The 17,580-nt window shown below is 35.6% G+C and overlaps 3 protein-coding genes across 6 annotated transcripts; all 3 read left to right on the top strand.

The window, feature by feature from the left end:
* The first annotated feature begins 2,189 nt into the window (after positions 1–2,189).
* Positions 2,190–5,602, top strand: LOC121967636 (probable metal-nicotianamine transporter YSL12). 2 transcript variants are annotated; one of them, XM_042517987.1, is made up of 5 exons: positions 2,190–2,787; positions 3,478–3,641; positions 3,717–3,814; positions 3,896–4,030; positions 4,101–5,602. In XM_042517987.1, exons 1-5 carry the CDS (start codon positions 2,385–2,387, stop codon positions 5,392–5,394), a joined length of 2,094 nt encoding a protein of 697 aa, XP_042373921.1. In that variant the 5' UTR covers positions 2,190–2,384; the 3' UTR covers positions 5,395–5,602. The 2 variants fall into 2 exon arrangements, with proteins under 2 accessions (XP_042373921.1, XP_042373920.1); XM_042517986.1 differs by having other exon boundaries at positions 3,478–3,814.
* A 439-nt stretch (positions 5,603–6,041) lies between these two features.
* Positions 6,042–6,608, top strand: LOC122055213. The gene has a single exon (XM_042616587.1). It carries the CDS (start codon positions 6,042–6,044, stop codon positions 6,606–6,608), a length of 567 nt encoding a protein of 188 aa, XP_042472521.1.
* Positions 6,609–11,462: 4,854 nt separating this feature from the next.
* LOC121967635 lies at positions 11,463–14,371 on the top strand. Of its 3 annotated transcripts, none has more exons than XR_006107821.1 (6): positions 11,463–11,691; positions 12,193–12,227; positions 12,876–12,974; positions 13,076–13,169; positions 13,294–13,473; positions 13,903–14,371. XR_006107821.1 is itself a non-coding variant. In XM_042517985.1 (6 exons), the coding sequence occupies exons 2-6, from the start codon at positions 12,207–12,209 to the stop codon at positions 13,964–13,966; spliced, it is 399 nt and encodes a 132-aa protein (XP_042373919.1). In that variant the 5' UTR covers positions 11,464–11,691; positions 12,193–12,206; the 3' UTR covers positions 13,967–14,371. The 3 variants fall into 3 exon arrangements, 2 of the variants coding, with proteins under 2 accessions (XP_042373919.1, XP_042373918.1); XM_042517985.1 differs by having other exon boundaries at positions 11,464–11,691; positions 13,353–13,473; XM_042517984.1 differs by having other exon boundaries at positions 11,466–11,691; positions 13,290–13,473.
* Positions 14,372–17,580: the final 3,209 nt, after the last annotated feature.

Raw genomic sequence — 17,580 nt, 5'->3', positions numbered from 1 at the left:
AAACAGAAAAAAGTTAAATTCATATAAATTTAAATTCACTTATCAATAAAATTAAGTGATTAATATTGGTTTTTATGAATCATTTTGAAAATAAAATTATATATTGATTACTTGGACTGCTTTAATAACAGTTTAATTAATTTAGGGCTAGATATATATACCTTTTTCATCAGGAATTTCTTTGGTATGAAATTATGGCGTACCTTCTTTTGAAGGCATTCTTTATCTTGATTTCTAAATTTGGTATTTACGTTGAGCATTGGCAAGGTTTAATTCACACTGTCTGTCACATGTTCTATTTATTAATTTGGCACTATGAACAGCTAATTGTATGCCAAAATAGCATCATGCATCAAATACAATGTTGTTTGGTTGATCAAATTTAGTCAAAATCATCAAATTTTATTACCGTGAATATTTTTTCTCTTTATTATTAATTATGTTCTATAAATTTCCATATGAATTAGTTGTCACAAGGCAACCATTGATCTGTCTCTCTCTTATAAGAAGATCTTTTAGATAGAATAATATATATATATTTTTTATTTTCATTTGAAATAATATTAAAATATCTATTGTTATACATAGCAAATAACAAAGAAAGAAAAAACAAAGCGAATGATGGAGAAAGAAAAAAAATTATCATTACGTAATCAAGTGGAACCAACTTAGTTGCTATCTTCCTATTTTATTAAAAATTCCAAATCTTTACTGACTAATTTTAATTGAATTTAAAATAAAATTATGTTAGTATTTTTTTTTATCATGATTATATTTAATTCCTCATGTATTGACAATAATACGAATGTAAATTTTTGTATAAATAGTTTGGGTTGATGACGTTAAATCTTGACCTTTTGGCTAAGATTAAATGTTATTATTATAAAAAATTAAATTAAATTTTTATGAAAATGAATCGTCTTTGTGTTGCATTATTGTATGAGTCTGACGCATTCTTATCAAGTCCAATTTATGGATTTAGAACACTAATTTATATGTATTTATGTATTATATTACATATGAAATGCGTGTGCATGATAACTAATCAGTATTATAAATTTCACCGCTAAGGTGTGGTTGTGTTGATATTAGGATGACAAAGTTACTTTATTATATAAAGATCAATTTTTATAAATTTATTTTCTCGAGAATTAAATATCCTCTCATTTAGAAGATCATTTGGTATTATGATTTATCTCTCTTAATTTTAAACAGTGAATGATGCTCAAATGAACGAAATCATCTTTTACATGATAGTATTATAAATTTCGATCAATTCTATATATTAACGAGACATTAAATTTAAATAGGAGGAAGAGATGATATCATAGAGGATATTTATTCTACCACAGTAATCTTTTGCATAGAAATGATTTTTATGTCAGCTAGAAATTGATGTAAAGACATTTTATTAACTTTGAATAGTGAGTTATATGGCAGAGCACAATAATTTATAGCGAAGACGAAGAGAAGTATAATTTTATTAGCTCGGCTATGGATATCAAACTCTCATTGATCGGAGAATACGGAGCTAGATTCTTATTTATTTATTTATTTTTCATCAAAATTTAGGAGGTGTTTGGTTGATGAATTTAGAAATACGAAAATGAAATGATAGTAAAAGATAATGTTTGAATTGTGAATTTGGGAATGATTATCAGATTTATGAGAATCAACCAAACTCATATAACTTGATGATTTCATTTGTATTCCTATTCTCATTTCATCCTACTATAAAATTTATACCTATAGTCATTCTTATCATTTAATCAAACGTCTTTAGAGTGAGAAACCTAGTTCCACTGCACCTACCGGAGACAGATTTGGACATAAATATAAGATACAATGGAGAATCAATATTAAATAATTTTATTACTATTATTATTTTGGGCTGACATTAAGTGTCTCACTTAAATTGATTAATTTTGAAAAACGCTCTCGGTCCATTAATTCGTCGAATTGAAAATTCGATCCCTATATTTCTGGTAAACTAAAAAATCGTCCTGCCGCGGTCCCACTGGCAAATAAATAATATTTAAACTGTGTTATAATATATTATTAAATTCTCTCCGTATATGTAAACTAAGCCTGCCGCGGTACCACTGGCAAATAAATAATACTATAATTAATAATAGTAATATTATTATTATAGGGTTTTATTTGGGTTGATCCCGATTTCGACCAATCCCCTGGCAGTGGAAGCGGCCTGTCTCGAAGATTCACCAGAATCAAGCGCAGCCTTTCGCCAGCTATTGATTCCGAGCATCACGGGACCGTGATTCTTCCTTGCTCCCTCACTCTCCATAAATAGTCTCTCCATCCGCCTCCTCCTCTCCAGTCTCTGAAGTGGTTGTCTTTCTTTCTTTCCCCTTCACGCGCGCGCCATGGCTTCAGAGGAGGTCGAGATGCGGAGTTTGGACGAGGAAGAGAAGCTGCGGCAGCGGAAGAAGGACAAGGAGGGGGAAGCGGAGCAACAGGAGGAGGTGTCGGTGGAGCGGGCGTTCGAGGGGCTGCGTGTGCCGCCGTGGCGCGAGCAGCTCACGTTCCGCGCGCTGGTGGTGAGCTTCTTACTCTCCGTGATGTTTAGCGTCATTGTGATGAAGCTGAACCTGACGACGGGGATCATCCCCTCGCTCAACGTCGCCGCCGGCCTCCTCGGGTTCTTCTTCATCAAGATGTGGACGAAGGTGCTCGAGCAGACCGGGCTGCTTCGGACTCCCTTCACGCGGCAGGAGAACACGGTCATCCAGACCTGCGTCGTCGCCGCTTACGGCCTCGCATTCAGTGGTACGCCATTCCGAAACCTAAAAATCGCTGCTTTTGCCCTCTTTTTGGTTATTCACGTCCGCTAAAGGTGATTTCGCAATCCGACTTTTTTTTCCATCTAGGGTTTTCGAGATCGCGGTTTACTCTGTAATGCAGGAGTGAATATTTTCGGCTTCTTAATCTCTGAGTTTGTTTCATTGTAGATCATCTTAGGATGTTGTCAATGCAAATACTCCAAGGATTGAAATTATTGACCTCGAATGGCGATTAAGTTCCTAAAAATTTCTGATTTCTTCTCGTTTTTGATTTGATGGGATCGAAAAATACGATTTTGAATCCTGTTTTTGTCATCCTTTTTGTAGTTTTTTGATTCTCATAAGATATTGAAATTTAATCATCCAAAACGAATAAAGATTGCCCTTTTTATTGTTAGCTTTGTTTTTCTTTTCTAAAAAAACAATATCGTTTTATCGTAAATTTCTGTCTCCATTTTTTTCCCATCAGAAGGAATTAATTGAGGTAAGATCGAAAAAGAAAATAAGATCTTATGGACATTAGAAGGAAACAAATATGCAAAAGCGATAGACTTCGATTTGGAGATCAGATAGCTGATTTCTTAGACTTTCTGCTTTATGGGCTTCGTACTGCATTTGAAGAATATGATCGAACAATTTTATCGTCCTACCAAGTCTTAGTTTTTTTCCTGGACAGGCGGTTTTGGAAGTTATCTTTTTGGTATGAGCTCAAAAATTGCTGGTCAAGCAGCTGAAGGAAGTGAACCTCAGAACATAAAGGACCCGAGTTTAGGATGGATGATTGGATTTATGTTTGTCGTCAGCTTTCTCGGTTTGTTCTCTCTTGTGCCGCTCAGAAAGGTTAGTTCGATTCCCAAGTTTTTGAACGTCGAACATGGTTATGCCCGCCATGATGCTTACTCAAACTTGTTTCAGATAATGATCATTGACTACAAGCTGATCTATCCGAGTGGCACTGCTACTGCCTACCTTATCAATGGCTTCCATACATTGAACGGGGAAAAGCTGGCCAAGTAAAAAATCTTTTGGAACATTTGAATTTTTTTCTTCTCTCTGTTCATCTTGAATCTCTGAAACTTGATTTTTCCTTTTAGGAAGCAAGTATGGATGCTCGGCAAGTGCTTCATTGGTAGCTTCTTCTGGGGATTCTTCCAATGGTTTTACACTGCAAGTGATGGTTGTGGTTTTGTATCATTCCCTACCCTCGGCCTTAAGGCCTACGATCACAGGTAGCCTGAATTGTTTCTCTTTAAAATATATATAAATTTGTGGCCTAACCTTTATTTCTTAATCCTGCAGGTTCTACTTCGACTTCTCTGCTACTTACGTGGGCGTTGGAATGATTTGCCCGTATCTCGTGAACGTATCTGTCCTCCTCGGAGGTATCCTTTCATGGGGAATCATGTGGCCTCTTATACACAACCAAAAAGGTCATTGGTATCCGGCTGATACACCAGACAGTAGCCTTCATGGTTTGAATGGCTACAAGGTCTTCATAGGCATTGCCATGATTCTCGGCGACGGCCTTTATAATTTCGTCAAGGTCCTGCACCGAACCGTCTCTACCTTCGTCTCCGCCTGGCGCAAAGGTCCCAGCACACTTCCCGTCACGGACGATGATAGCCCTTCGCCTGCTCTTGCCTCTTATGATGACGAAAAGCGAACTGATGTCTTCCTCAAAGATCAAATTCCACAGTGGGTAGCATACGCCGGCTATGTGGCTGTTGCCGTGATCTCTATCATTGCTCTTCCTTTCATCTTCCCCCCACTCAAGTGGTACTTCATCTTCGTCGCTTATATATTCGCCCCTGTTTTAGCATTCTGCAACGCCTACGGCTGCGGCCTTACGGACTGGTCCTTGGCTTCCACCTACGGCAAGCTTGCTATCTTTGTCATCGGAGCTTGGGCTGGCTCTCACGGCGGTGTTCTCGCCGCCCTAGCAGCTTGCGGTGTTATGATGAGCATCGTCTCGACTGCCTCAGATCTTATGCAGGACTTCAAGACTGGTTACCTGACTCTGGCTTCTCCCCGGTCTATGTTTGTTAGCCAGATCATTGGGACGGCGATGGGATGCGTGATCGCTCCGAGTGTTTTCTGGCTTTTCTTCAAGGCTTTCAAAGACATCGGCACGGAAGGCAGCCAGTACCCTGCGCCTTATGCCATCATCTACCGGAACATGGCGATACTCGGCGTCGACGGCTTCGGTTCTCTTCCAAAGCACTGCCTCACGCTCTGCTACGTCTTCTTTGTCCTCGCGATCGTCATCAACTTGATAAGGGATCTCGTCGGCCCGAGGATTGCGCGGTTCATACCGATCCCAATGGCAATGGCTATTCCTTTCTACATCGGATCCTACTTCGCCATCGACATGTTCATCGGAAGCGTCATACTGTTCGTCTGGGAAAAGATCGACAAGCGAAAGGCAGATTCCTTTGCTCCGGCAGTGGCGTCTGGTGTTATATGCGGCGACGGGATATGGACTCTGCCGCAGGCTGTGCTTGCGCTGGCACAAGTGAAGCCGCCAATCTGCATGAAGTTTCTGTCGAGGAAGATGAACGCTCAGGTCGACGAATTCATTTCGACACTGTCTTAAATCTCGCCAATAGATTGCGGAAAATCCAACAGAGTCGTCCTGATTGTGGTTGTCATATAATGTCATAGTGGTGTTCTTTGTTCTTGATCTTTAACTTCGCTCCTTGTCTCAGCAATCAAAAACAGTGCTTTAGCTTGGTAATTCATATTTCCGGAGTGTCGTATCATGAAAATAAAATACAAGTGTTAGATAAATATTATCTCAGTTCTAGCAATTTGGCAATGTCCCCTCCTTCAAAATTGCTTTGAATGAAGTTGAATATTAAATTTTGTGATTCCTTTAGTTGCAGGTAAAAATATCTCTAAATTTTTTAGATTTGCTCATAAGCATTTATTTCACTAAATTATATATTTTTTTTAACTATATTCGTTTGGAGAAAAGTGAAGATTTTTATATATTCAAAAATAGACCTCTAAAATATTTATTTCTAATATATTTTGCGTTGAACATATGTTTAGAGAAGAAGCCGGTTTTTTTCCTTGAGAAAACAAATCTGGCCCGTTTAGAATGGTCGGCCGGCCCAATTTAATCTTCTAGAAATCTCACGGCAAAAGTCTACCATAAAAATCAGAAAGCCAACCATCGCCAAATAGAAGTCTTTTCCCCTTCCACGCCGGTGGTCGTTCTCTCCATTCCTCCGATCGGCGATGGCTTCTTGCTTCTTTTCCAGCGGGTCCACTCCTCTCCTCCTCGCTCTGATCAGCCTCCTGGCAGCCTCCGTGACAGCCCGCCCCGGCGTTTCCTTTCACCCCTGCAACACTCTCTTCATCACCTACACGATCTCCACCACCGACGCCGCCCTCCCCGGAAACCCTCGCGTCTCCGGATCCATATCCGTTTACCGCATCATCACCTCCTCCCGCTCCGCCGACGTCGGTCCTCGCCCCTCGATGATACCGCGGACGAGGTTCATCCTTCCTCAACGCGAGGTCGCCCCTGCTAGGCCTGCGGCCTTTGGATTCAGTTCCATCCAAGAGCGGGCCAAGGACATCCTTGTGGTCTTCGTCGGGCTCCTCTTTGGGGTCGGCTGCGGTGCGCTCACCGCCGCCACCATGTACCTGGCCTGGTCACTCGTCGCCCATCGGCAAGAGATCTACGACTCTGACGCGTACAGCGACGAGGAGGATGTGGATGAAAACCCCAAGAAAGCGGGTTACGTCAAGATCCCGGCTACTGATTCAATCTCCGTCAAGGAAGGGTATGAGGGAAATTAGGGTTTGCTCTATATGAATGTAGGTGGGGAGTCACTATATATTATGATGCGTGCATTTATTTGTATACCAGGTATGCCTGTTGCGACTTGTTAATGTGGTCTAATATTGTGTCTGGGATTAACTTCAAATGTTTGTTAATGCCGTGTATACTCCCTATGTTATTTGTTTCTGATGCTGCTACATAATTCCATGATTCATGGAACTGATAATCCTATTACCATGGAAAGCAGTTAGCATATTTATGGTAACACTATTATGGCTTCCCTTCTTAAGGTCACCATTCAATTTCTTAATATACTATGTTCTTGCAAGGTCGGATAGTTGGGAGAGAATTAGGTCAATGTGAACTCAGGAATCGTCTGTGCTCAAAGGCCAAAAATAAATAAAATAGAAATGGAGCACACTAATTTTGGATTTTTGAACCAGTCGTTTTGTTGGTGCTTGTTCACATCTTCTTGTTTGAAAAACATTACTTTTGTTAATTTGGAGAATCCATATGTTCAACAATGGATTGAGGGCTATTGTTTTCTTATTTGAGATTAACCATGCTACATATTTAAGTTTCAAGAATTCATATGTAGGGTATTGGACTAGGTCACCGTTGTGTTCTTCAAGATTTCTAGTTACTACTGTTACTATTTACAGAAATAGACTGAAGCTCACCTTTGTCTCTTGGAGATTATTTTACTAGCTGTTTGGTAGTGTCGTTTGTTGCTTCAATGTTAGTTAAACCAACAGTGTGAATCAATCTTTGTAGAATCTCTAAGTTTAGCTGAGAAGTCTACTTTTGCTTGATCCTTGTTGCAATAATTTATTTTTTCAGATCAGTGAAGCAATCTGGTATCAACATATGTGGTCTATTGTGCTGGAATAGTGTATGTTTGGCAAATTGCAGTTACATAATTGTTACTGAATTTTATAATCAACTGGAATAATTATAATCTTCTATAATTATACTGAGCCAGGGAAATTCTAGAAAATAGGCAGCAAATCGTTTAACATGGTCTTAAAAGGTAGATCCGCTACCTTAGCGGCCCCCTAGTGCCGGCCCCACGGATATGGAGGGAGGTTCATGCAGGTACACAGGCCATAGGCGCATGGCGGGGTAAACCGCAGGTCGTCAGTTCCTGAGAATCGACCCCTGGCCATTACGCCAGAGATACCATGCGCCCACCGTCTGCGCTACGCCCTGGGGGCATTTAACATGGTCTTAAAGATAGAGTGTATCTTAATGATTGAAGAAAATTCCCTAAGGAGTGCTTCTCTCATCAGATTTGAAATCATAAAACTAAGCAGAGATTTCCTGTAGTTTCTGTAGCTTGATTTATCATCATGAAGAATCGAGAAGAAATTGCAGCAATGGTTCACATGGATTCATCCTTACATGTGAAACTTAAGACGATGATCCAAATAGAATCTTTCATTTAAAAATAAATCAGTATTATAAAATAAATCAATTTAGGGTCTATAAAACTCATGTATATATCTATATATTTTCTACTTTCTTTTTACAGAACATTTATCTTAAGTATCAATGAGATCAAGTTAGTAAAAGTTCTAGGCCGATACCTTCCATTTGTTTTTCTAATGATTCAAGCAATAGTAAAGTTCTCTTTTACATTTTGATTTGTTATGACACATGATGGATCAACCAAACCAAATTGATTAGTGATATATATATTTTTAAATAAATTATGATGTCTTTCACAGTTTAAATCACTGAGCATCAGAGCATGTTGGTTAGCATGTACACTTGAACTAAAGGTCGATATGTGTTTATTGTTATTTGTAGCTTTAGCAGTTAGGCACTGATATGGAATTCTAATTAAGGTGTTGGGTTTGGTCTATGAGCACTCCACAGCTTTGTAACAGCTTTACTTGAATTATGAACCCTAATCTACTTTAGATGTTTGGTGCCTTGTATGGTTATATGATTCTTAACATTGGATTATTTTAGGGGCTTGTTTGTCCTCAATGTTTGTCAGCTAAATATACTGGATTTTTTTTAAAAAAAAATTGTTTAATTACTTTGTTGATAATACATCATTCCTCTATGGGCTTCATATTCTGACCTATAAATGTTTGTGTTCATATGTTAACTTGGAATTTAAACTTGTGACTGCATTTCTCATCAGGTTTGTATGAGGATAAATTGGAATCTACTTTGAGAAAACATCTTAAGAGGGAAATCTGCTTCTTCTAGTTTACAATTATTTTAAATTTTATTTACCTGATGCAAAATAATATTGGTTATGAATTGAGGAGAAATTAAGCATGTCATTGGGTTGGACACTTTGAATAGATAGGCATACTTCTATTGTGTATTCTGCTATTGAACAAGGAGTGTAATAGATAGAGAGCTCTTATGCATATTCTTAATGATCATGTGAGTAAAACAGTTGATCTGGTAGATAAGTAGACGGGCAGGTAAAGTTTTAGTTCATTGTCTTTATGTTTGTTGCATTTTTCTGTATACGCATTCGATGATTTTTTCTGCCAATATTGAGCATTATTCTTATTTGAGTAAAGCTCAAGTTTGTTTTTTTTTTCCTTTGATTAAATACTTAGTTGACACAAGTTTTAGGGGTTGCTTGAATTTCATGCCAGTACTCTTCCTAGCATAATAATACAGTAATTGGAATTTGGAAGAGAGATCTAATGATTAGCACTCCGCTTCATTTTTGTCATCACACTCATCACAATGTATATCTCTTATTCTGCGTATGGAGGCTTTCCTTGGCTGTCATATCTGATTCTTAAAAGTGTTGAATCGCCTATCACACCCAGCACCTAAAGGTTCTGATATCTTCAGGTGTGCGGATTGTCCTAAAACTGTTCCCTGGCCTACTATCTTGCTGAATGATGGAATTTGGCAAAATGACCCTGACTGTTAAGTCAGATGCTCAACTGATTACTCCAGATTATACTGTGTTCATTTTGCATAGCCTTTGTCATATGCCCTTCTAGCGTCTCAAGATTTGGCTCTCCACACTTTTTGCAGTAGCTTATGAAAAACATGAGGGCTTTGTTGACTTTTAAGTGTATAATTTCCACTCAACGGACGAGACCATTTTGTTTCATCCAGAGTGAATTAACTGAAGATCAGCTAAGGAATGATTAAAATGGGGTCATCTTTTCTTCCTTACAGTTTTCTTCTTCTGCGTATTCTTTATTGTCAATCGCCACTAAGAGGTACAAGTACCTGTACATTCGATTCTTTAATGCCTTTTAGCCTTTCTTTGTGATGTTTCTTTGCTTCATCTATACAACCATCTCATATATGATAGATGTGGTTGTAAACGATATATCACTACATCTTATCCAAAATTTTCAGTCAGGCCAATGGGTTTCGATTTTGCAGTTCTGGAATTCAATGCTCAGAATCGTGAGTGGGTTGATAATGAGTAGTCCCTTTCTAAGTTCCAACCCCAAATGACAGACATGCTCTGCCCTTTGTACATGTAGTAGGTCAAATCTGGATCGAGAAAAGTTCCAACGGAAGATGGACCCAGCTAGACTAATTTCTGATGCATTCTCAGTCACTCTTTCTACATGATCCCAGCAATGTCGGCGGGGACCATCTTCCATCAACAATCTTCTTGAGTTAAATCTATTCCCCTTTTGAACCCTCTACCGCCTTCATTTTTCCTTAGCCAACACTTCAGCCAATGGAGGATGAAGCTACGATGCATTTCTGCACCGTCACATGAAGATCAGTAGAGTAAAACAAGAGTTTTTCTTTATAAAAAACCAAAAAGCTACTTTGTCTTTGTAATGTTAATGATCATTTTTTTATTTATCATAAAAAATATATAAAATTTTCTCAAAAAAAAAAAAAGGAAAGCCATATACATTCTGCCAATTTTTTTTTAAAAAAATTGTAATGTTATATATGTATTTTAAAAAATAAAATTTATAATTCTAAATTTAATTAAAATAATATTGGCACAGAATGCATTTGTTTGTTTATATTTAACAATTGAATAGAAGATTATTATGTAACCGTTTGAGTTTAAAATGGCAAAAGATAATTTTTAAATGTTTAGTAATTTTAAAAGTATAACTAAACTCCATTGAACTCTTCTACTTACTCATATTTAAAATTAAAAGAGAAAGTAATTATAATTTTAACTAAATCAATTATTTTTAAACCTATAAAATATGTATCCTTTTAATAAATATATATATTATATATTTTTTAAATTATATTTTTTACATAATATATTTTTTTACATTTTTTAAATTTATAATACATGTTGCAATTTTTAAAATTTTATGTCAAAATTTGTATTAATCTTCTCTATTTTTTAAGAAATTTATATATTCTAAAAAATCTTATAACTAGCACTTTTTACCTAATCTGCTTAGATGCACTTGCTAAATTAATTACAGTTTGATTTTTTTTTATAGGAGCAAATAAAAAATGCAACAAAATAATTGCAATGAGATGCAATTTTTTGTTATGTACAACAGATAGAGAATCTTTCCCTGAGTTATATGTTTGAAGTACACTGTAACATATTGAAACCTAGTGAGATTTAAATTTTGTACCTCTTAATTATCAAGTGCTTTACCATTGTATAATAAAACTTTGATTATGCATTTGCATAATTAATTATGTAAAAAAAAAAAAAAACGTCTTGATTTATCTTTTAACCTTTCGATCTCTGAAAAGAGCACTTTCGCTGGGCAAAAAGGTTAAAAAGGTGGTGGAAATGGAGTAAAATTAAAGAAGCTATGTTCCCCACCGTCGCCGTGCATTATTGCTTCAGAGCTCGGCTCCCTGCTAAGTGCCAAACGTACCTCAAGTTCACAGCATTACCAGCACGGGTTCTCCACGCAATGACACAGCTTTTACTTCGATTGCAGTCACATTATATTTTATGAGTGGGTGTGTGCTTGTGAGAGAGAATTAAATATTGGCAGACCTGCCAGCTCTGTGTTTCAGTATAGCTCTCTGCTGCCTCAACACCCCCCATTTAGCCGAGTCAGGCCACACTCTCATCGATCGATGCCAGCATTTGAGAATAGGATCAGCAAGTAGCCTTTTTGGACAAAGAAAGAAGGAAATCTTCAGCGAGTTGTTCGTTCCCCACTTCATTCTCTTGATTCGATCGTGTGTTCTTTTATTTCCCTGCTCGAGGGAGAACGGAACGAAAGCTGAGAGTTTTCCCCTTCAAAGTCTCGACTTTTCGTTTTTTCTTCTCCTTTTGCCACGATTGCTCGCCGTCGTTCTTGATGGATGTTTCTGTCGCCTTTATTGCAGAAGTATTTTGATAGAATTGGAGTGCATGCCTTTAATTTTGTTATTTATAACTTGTGGGATAGGCTTCACTGTTTGAAAATGGAATAAATGATTCCTGAGCCGGTAGTTCTATCCTCTCGTTTATTGTTGGAATATTTGCGGTACACATTAACATAGCTGAACTTTTTTCTTTCAGAAATTATTTTCCTTAGCTACATTGCTTTTGAGACCAAAAAGTGCCCTTTATGTAGGGCCTGAGTTTTCAGCTACATTATTTTTGCTGGTTGATTACCAAAAGCAATTGGATGATGTATTTACTCTTAGACTTTTTGTTGGCAGATCTATTAGCTGAAATGGAGGAAGTTCTCATGGAGGTAAGTGGAATTCATTTTTCTTTTCCCTCTTGGCTTTTTATGCTCGAAATTCTAATATCAAGAACGAGAGGTTTATGACGAGATGGTTTCCTAGTTCACTTTGTGGCTAAACTGGGTGAAACAGCCAGAATCATAGAGGAAAGCTCATGGGGTTTTGTAGTAATCTTTATTGAAGGATCAATTCTGACCTTGTGTGGGGTTTCAGTTTAAAAGGCATGTAGTAGATTTAGTGGCTGAAGGTCAATCCTTTTTTCTATGGTTGGATGACATTCCAAATATAGAAGCTTTTAGCTATTCTAATTGTACCTAATTATAATTCATTTTATCAGGGAAATAGTGTGACAGATCGATCTAGATCCACTATTCAATAATTCAACCAAAACCAGGTTATCTCTAAGTTTTAGTTGTAGTTGTATAGATAGATGGTTTTTGATGGGTCAGAATCAGAATGATAGTTAGTCTCAGCAAGTTTAATTATCAAGGCAAAACCCTTGATTTCTCACCATTTTGTTGTTTTGTCAAATTCACGATCGTATCAAGTTAATAGATTGAAGAAACATCAGTATCTTTGATAACTCTGTCGAATTATATCAATCCATACTTTTAAAGTAAATGTCATTATCTTTAATAACCCATCGTTGCTTGCAGAGCCATGGTCCACCTCTTGATAAAGCGGGAAGTTTGGTTCTAGATATTGAGAACCTGACACAAACCTCTGAGAGTTGCTCTCCAAGCCCAAAAGTGATGGTAACTTTGAACAAATGCTTTTGTTTACTGAACAAGAAATTCTCTAACTAACAACAGACTTGGCTGATTAGGCAGTTGACACTTCCTTTTTCCTTACGCAGAAAACTCTATCTCGTAAAGGTTCATCAAGAATAGATCGGCGGAATGTAGAGGAGCAAGATATAGATGGAGCAACCAAGAAAGTCGTTGGCAAAGGTAAGGGAATGTGTATCCCTGTCAGAAATTCTAGAACACATTACAAAATGATCTTGAAAGGGAAATAATGCCCTTCAAGACTTCTACAGATTTGTTAATTGATGATGCAAAATTTGGTAGGAAGGGTCCCTTGTTGTCAAGTTGCAATCGAACAACAATTGGTTCTCAGCAGACCTTTTGCAGGAATCCCACCTATGGCAAATATCTCTAATCTATCAGCAGATATGGGAGATGGAAGGATGAGGAAGTTCAACCACTTCATGACTATCAATCCGAAGAAAATACTTCTCCTTTTTGCATCTATGTGAGTGTTATTCTATGAATACTTGGTTAATTTGAAACCACTATAAGCATATAATTGTCATTGCTCTTACGGTTTGTCATTGCTTGCAAGTCGGACAACTCATGCCTAGCCCATTCGACATACCAAACATAGTATAAATAATTCCATTATATCATTTAATGAATAGAACCAAACAAAAGAATAAAATAGATCATTTAAACTTACCATTACATGGATCTTCATTTTCATTCACCCTTTACTCCATTCCATCCTCTCATACCAAACATAGTAGATTTCTTAGCAACCAGTTATGATGATTATCTACCACTTCCATGGCCCTTAATTGTTCAAAAACATACTTGCAATCTTTTGTTTTGTTTTTATTTTAGCTGTTTAATTTGAATTTTGCAAGTAGTACAGAGAGTTATCAATGTGGCACTCCTTTTGCAGGTCTAGCCTGGGGACAATCATTCTCATATATTTTACACTAGTCATATATTTCAAAGGAGTATAATCACTTTGAAGGATTTAGTCGGAACAATATAGCCATGGATCAAATGCTGCAGGAAAATACAGTAGCACGCACCAAATGTAAGAACTGAGGAAATTACAGCTGGAATAACTTGGAAGGGCAGAAGCTGGTGTTTACCAAATTTTCAAGCCCTATTTTCTTTTGCAGAATCAGGTTGTGTTGTGCTTATTGCAATTTTTTTCCTCAGTTTTTTTTGTTCTGGCCTTGTTTTTTGTTCTTCAAAGTGATCTCATGAGTATGGACTTGTAACGAAGTTGATAGTTTAAGCTTTTCTTTTCTTGATTTGAGGGGAGATGTGTACAATATTTTCCCCCTGCTGTGAAACTTTTCTCCAGTTATGTTTCACTTAGGGGTGTTCTTTTGGATCAATTCGGATTATTTGGATTATTCCATTTGGGTTATTTAGATTTTATAATTTTTTAAATTCAACTAAGAATTAAATCGAATTAACTATAAATCTTACCCAAAATTAATTCAAATTATTCGGTTCAGGTATCAATTAATCTATTTTTTTCATTTTAAATTTTCAATGATCTTCAAATAAATAAACTCCAAATAATTTACATTTACAAATATATAAACTCTAAATTTAATAAAATATTTTCATTTAATATAAGAAAAAAAACCTTGGATGGAAAGCTATATCCAAAATCTAATTATTAATCAATTAATGTTTCGAGTCAGTTCATTCAATCGACTCAAATTTTATTTAATCGAATTAAATAATCTGAATATTATTTGGATCGGACAGGTTAATAGATTGACCCGAATAATGAACACCCCTATGTTTCAGTAGTTTGGCGCAACTTTTTACATAACTATGGGTAGAGTATCAAAATTACAAAATTGTGTATGGTAGTTTTAAAATGATCAAATCATATAATTATTTTTCATTTTACCCCTAATCAGTTGTCTAAAAAAAAACAGTTGAATCAATTTTCTATTTAAAAATCAGTCGACTATTAATTGAATTGATTTCTCTTTATATCAAAAATTTAAAATTGTGAGCAAATCAGTCAACTCATTTACTTTTTTTTTTTAAATTAAAATTGATTTTGAGAAAAATTGGTTGATGGAAACGACTTTGAATTGATATGAAACTAGTTCCTATGTATTCGACTAATTCTGTCGATTATATTCATACTCTCAAACGTCAATTTGATCAATATATTGAGAACAGTGATTTTTTGAACATTAATGAATTTTTGTTGAATACAATTATGTTTAAAAAATTATTGTTCTTAATATATTGGGTTAAATTGGTGTTTGAGGACACAGATATAATCAGGAAACTACCCGAACATATAGGAACTAGTTTTATATCAATCCGATGTCGTTTAGTCCATCGACCAGTTTTGGATAAAATTGACTGATGGACCAAGTATCTTCGGGTTAACATGAAACTAATTTCTATGTATTCGTCTAGTTCTCCTAATTATATTTATACTTTCAAATATTAATTTAACCCAATATATTAAAAATAATAATTTTTTAAATATGAATATATTAAAAAAAAACTAATTCGTATTCAAAAATCACTACTCTCACTCTATCTCACCTTCCTAATTAATTTTTACCTAAACCTTTTATGTAAAAATCCTCCCCACAATTATTTTTCTGCCAAATGCCTCACTCCTAGAAACAAACTCCTCACGCGTGCACTACTATAAATAACGACTATTGTTACATTTTCATACTGACATCTGATTTAAGATGCAACTATAAATATTCTTTAATGACAATTATTAAAAACAATCATTTAAAAAAACATTATATATTAAACTCCTATCGTGACAAATTTTATAAATGTCATCTCAACCTATTAATTTATTTTACCCTAAACTTCCCTTTCCCCCTTACCTCCGCCTCCTTTAATTTCCTTCCCTCTTCGCAGCTCTTCCCTCTCCGCAGCAAGCAAGGAGGAGCTCAGCAAGATCTTCTTCCCTCTCTGTAACAAGCAAGGAGGAGCCCAGCAAGGGATGATTGCTTGTCGGAAGCCTGGCGAGGCAGAGGCCCCATCGCCTGCTACAGCACGTGAAGCGGCTAGGGCGCTTTGGACCAACTGCTCCAGCACCTGTGCCACCAACGTTGTGTACTTCTCAAGCATCTCCGCTACAACCGCTACCAGTATCATGATCCCTTTTCTTCTTCTTGTTCTTCACCTTGGAAGGAGTCGATCTTCCAAACAGGTCCCTAATCCTTTTCTAAACTAGGAAGTTTTGATGCGGATATCTACAAGACCGCCATGATTTTGATTATTCACTCACAGGTCCGGCTAAGGTATAGGCCATTAAGATCTATGCCTAGGGCCCCAATTTTATTGGGGTCCATTAATTAATTAATTAAAGATATTAAAAAAAATTAAATTAGCATCATTAATATTAATTAATTATAAATGTCTTACTAATTTATTAATGGCACCTTATCAATTAATTCATTATCTATTCCACTTCCTATTTATACCTTGTACTTATCTTTATTTCCTTAATAATTACTTATCATAATTTTATATGAAATTTTATTCTGCCTTAAATATAATTCATTTTTAAATTGACATATGTCTTTATTTTTTTATTATTACTCCAATTCCTATTTTATTTTACAATTAGTAATACTATTCTTATAAGACCTAATGAATTTTTTTCTCCTCAATATTTCTTAAAAATCCAATAGTTCACTCCATCAAATTTACTGTGCCTTTTCTTTTCATTAGCTGATTTTATTATTTCCTTCCTCACCCACGATACTCGCAGAACGCCCTTCTCCCTTTCGTTGATAATTTTCTTCCTCGTTTCTTTTTATTTCTCGATAATAATATGAATTAGAGATTTTTTTATCATAAAATACAAAGTAAAATGCATTTGCAAATTTTTTTTTTTTTAAATTAAAATTAATAAAGTCTATTTGACATTTTTATAAAAAGATTAAATAATTTAATAATTTTATTAATAAAAAATAAAATTATTATCAAAATACCCATCAGAAAACTAAATTTTATATCAAAAATTATTTTTTTAAAAAATAATATTTAATTCTTTTTAATAACTAATTTTAAAAATATTTTTTTAAAATTATTATTTTTGGTCCCAAATCTAAATGAAAAATGTTAAAGAAAATTAAAAATATATTAAAAAAATTTGTTTTTTAAACTTTTTTGCTTAGAGCCTCAAGGAATCTTGAGACGACCCTGTTCATTCACAATCCCTAATCAAGCATTCTTTCCACACAATCATTGAGTTAGAATTTGTATAAACATTAAGTTTTGTTTTTCATGGACAGAGGCAGGATGACTTTTTCTTGAGTGGAAGTTCAACTGATGAGGCAGAGGCAGATGATGAATGGATAGATAGAAGTACTAGGTATGTTATTTCATGAAAGCATGAGTTATTTCAGTTAATGATTTTTGTATCGTAAGACAGTTCGTTGAAACCGTTACATCTGATAAAAGTTTTTGATTTCCAGTAAAAACATATTGTTTAAACCATTTCAAAAGGTTTTTTTCATGAAATTATTGTTGGTGCAGCCTCTCACATGCAATCAATCCTACAATTATATCTCACCTTATTGATCCTACAATTATATCTTACCCTGTCAAC

The sequence above is a fragment of the Zingiber officinale genome, chromosome 3B (genome assembly GCF_018446385.1).
Source record: "Zingiber officinale cultivar Zhangliang chromosome 3B, Zo_v1.1, whole genome shotgun sequence".
Taxonomy (NCBI): Eukaryota; Viridiplantae; Streptophyta; class Magnoliopsida; order Zingiberales; family Zingiberaceae; genus Zingiber; species Zingiber officinale.
Note: the sequence above shows the minus strand (reverse complement) of the source record. Positions and strands in the feature narration are given on the sequence as shown.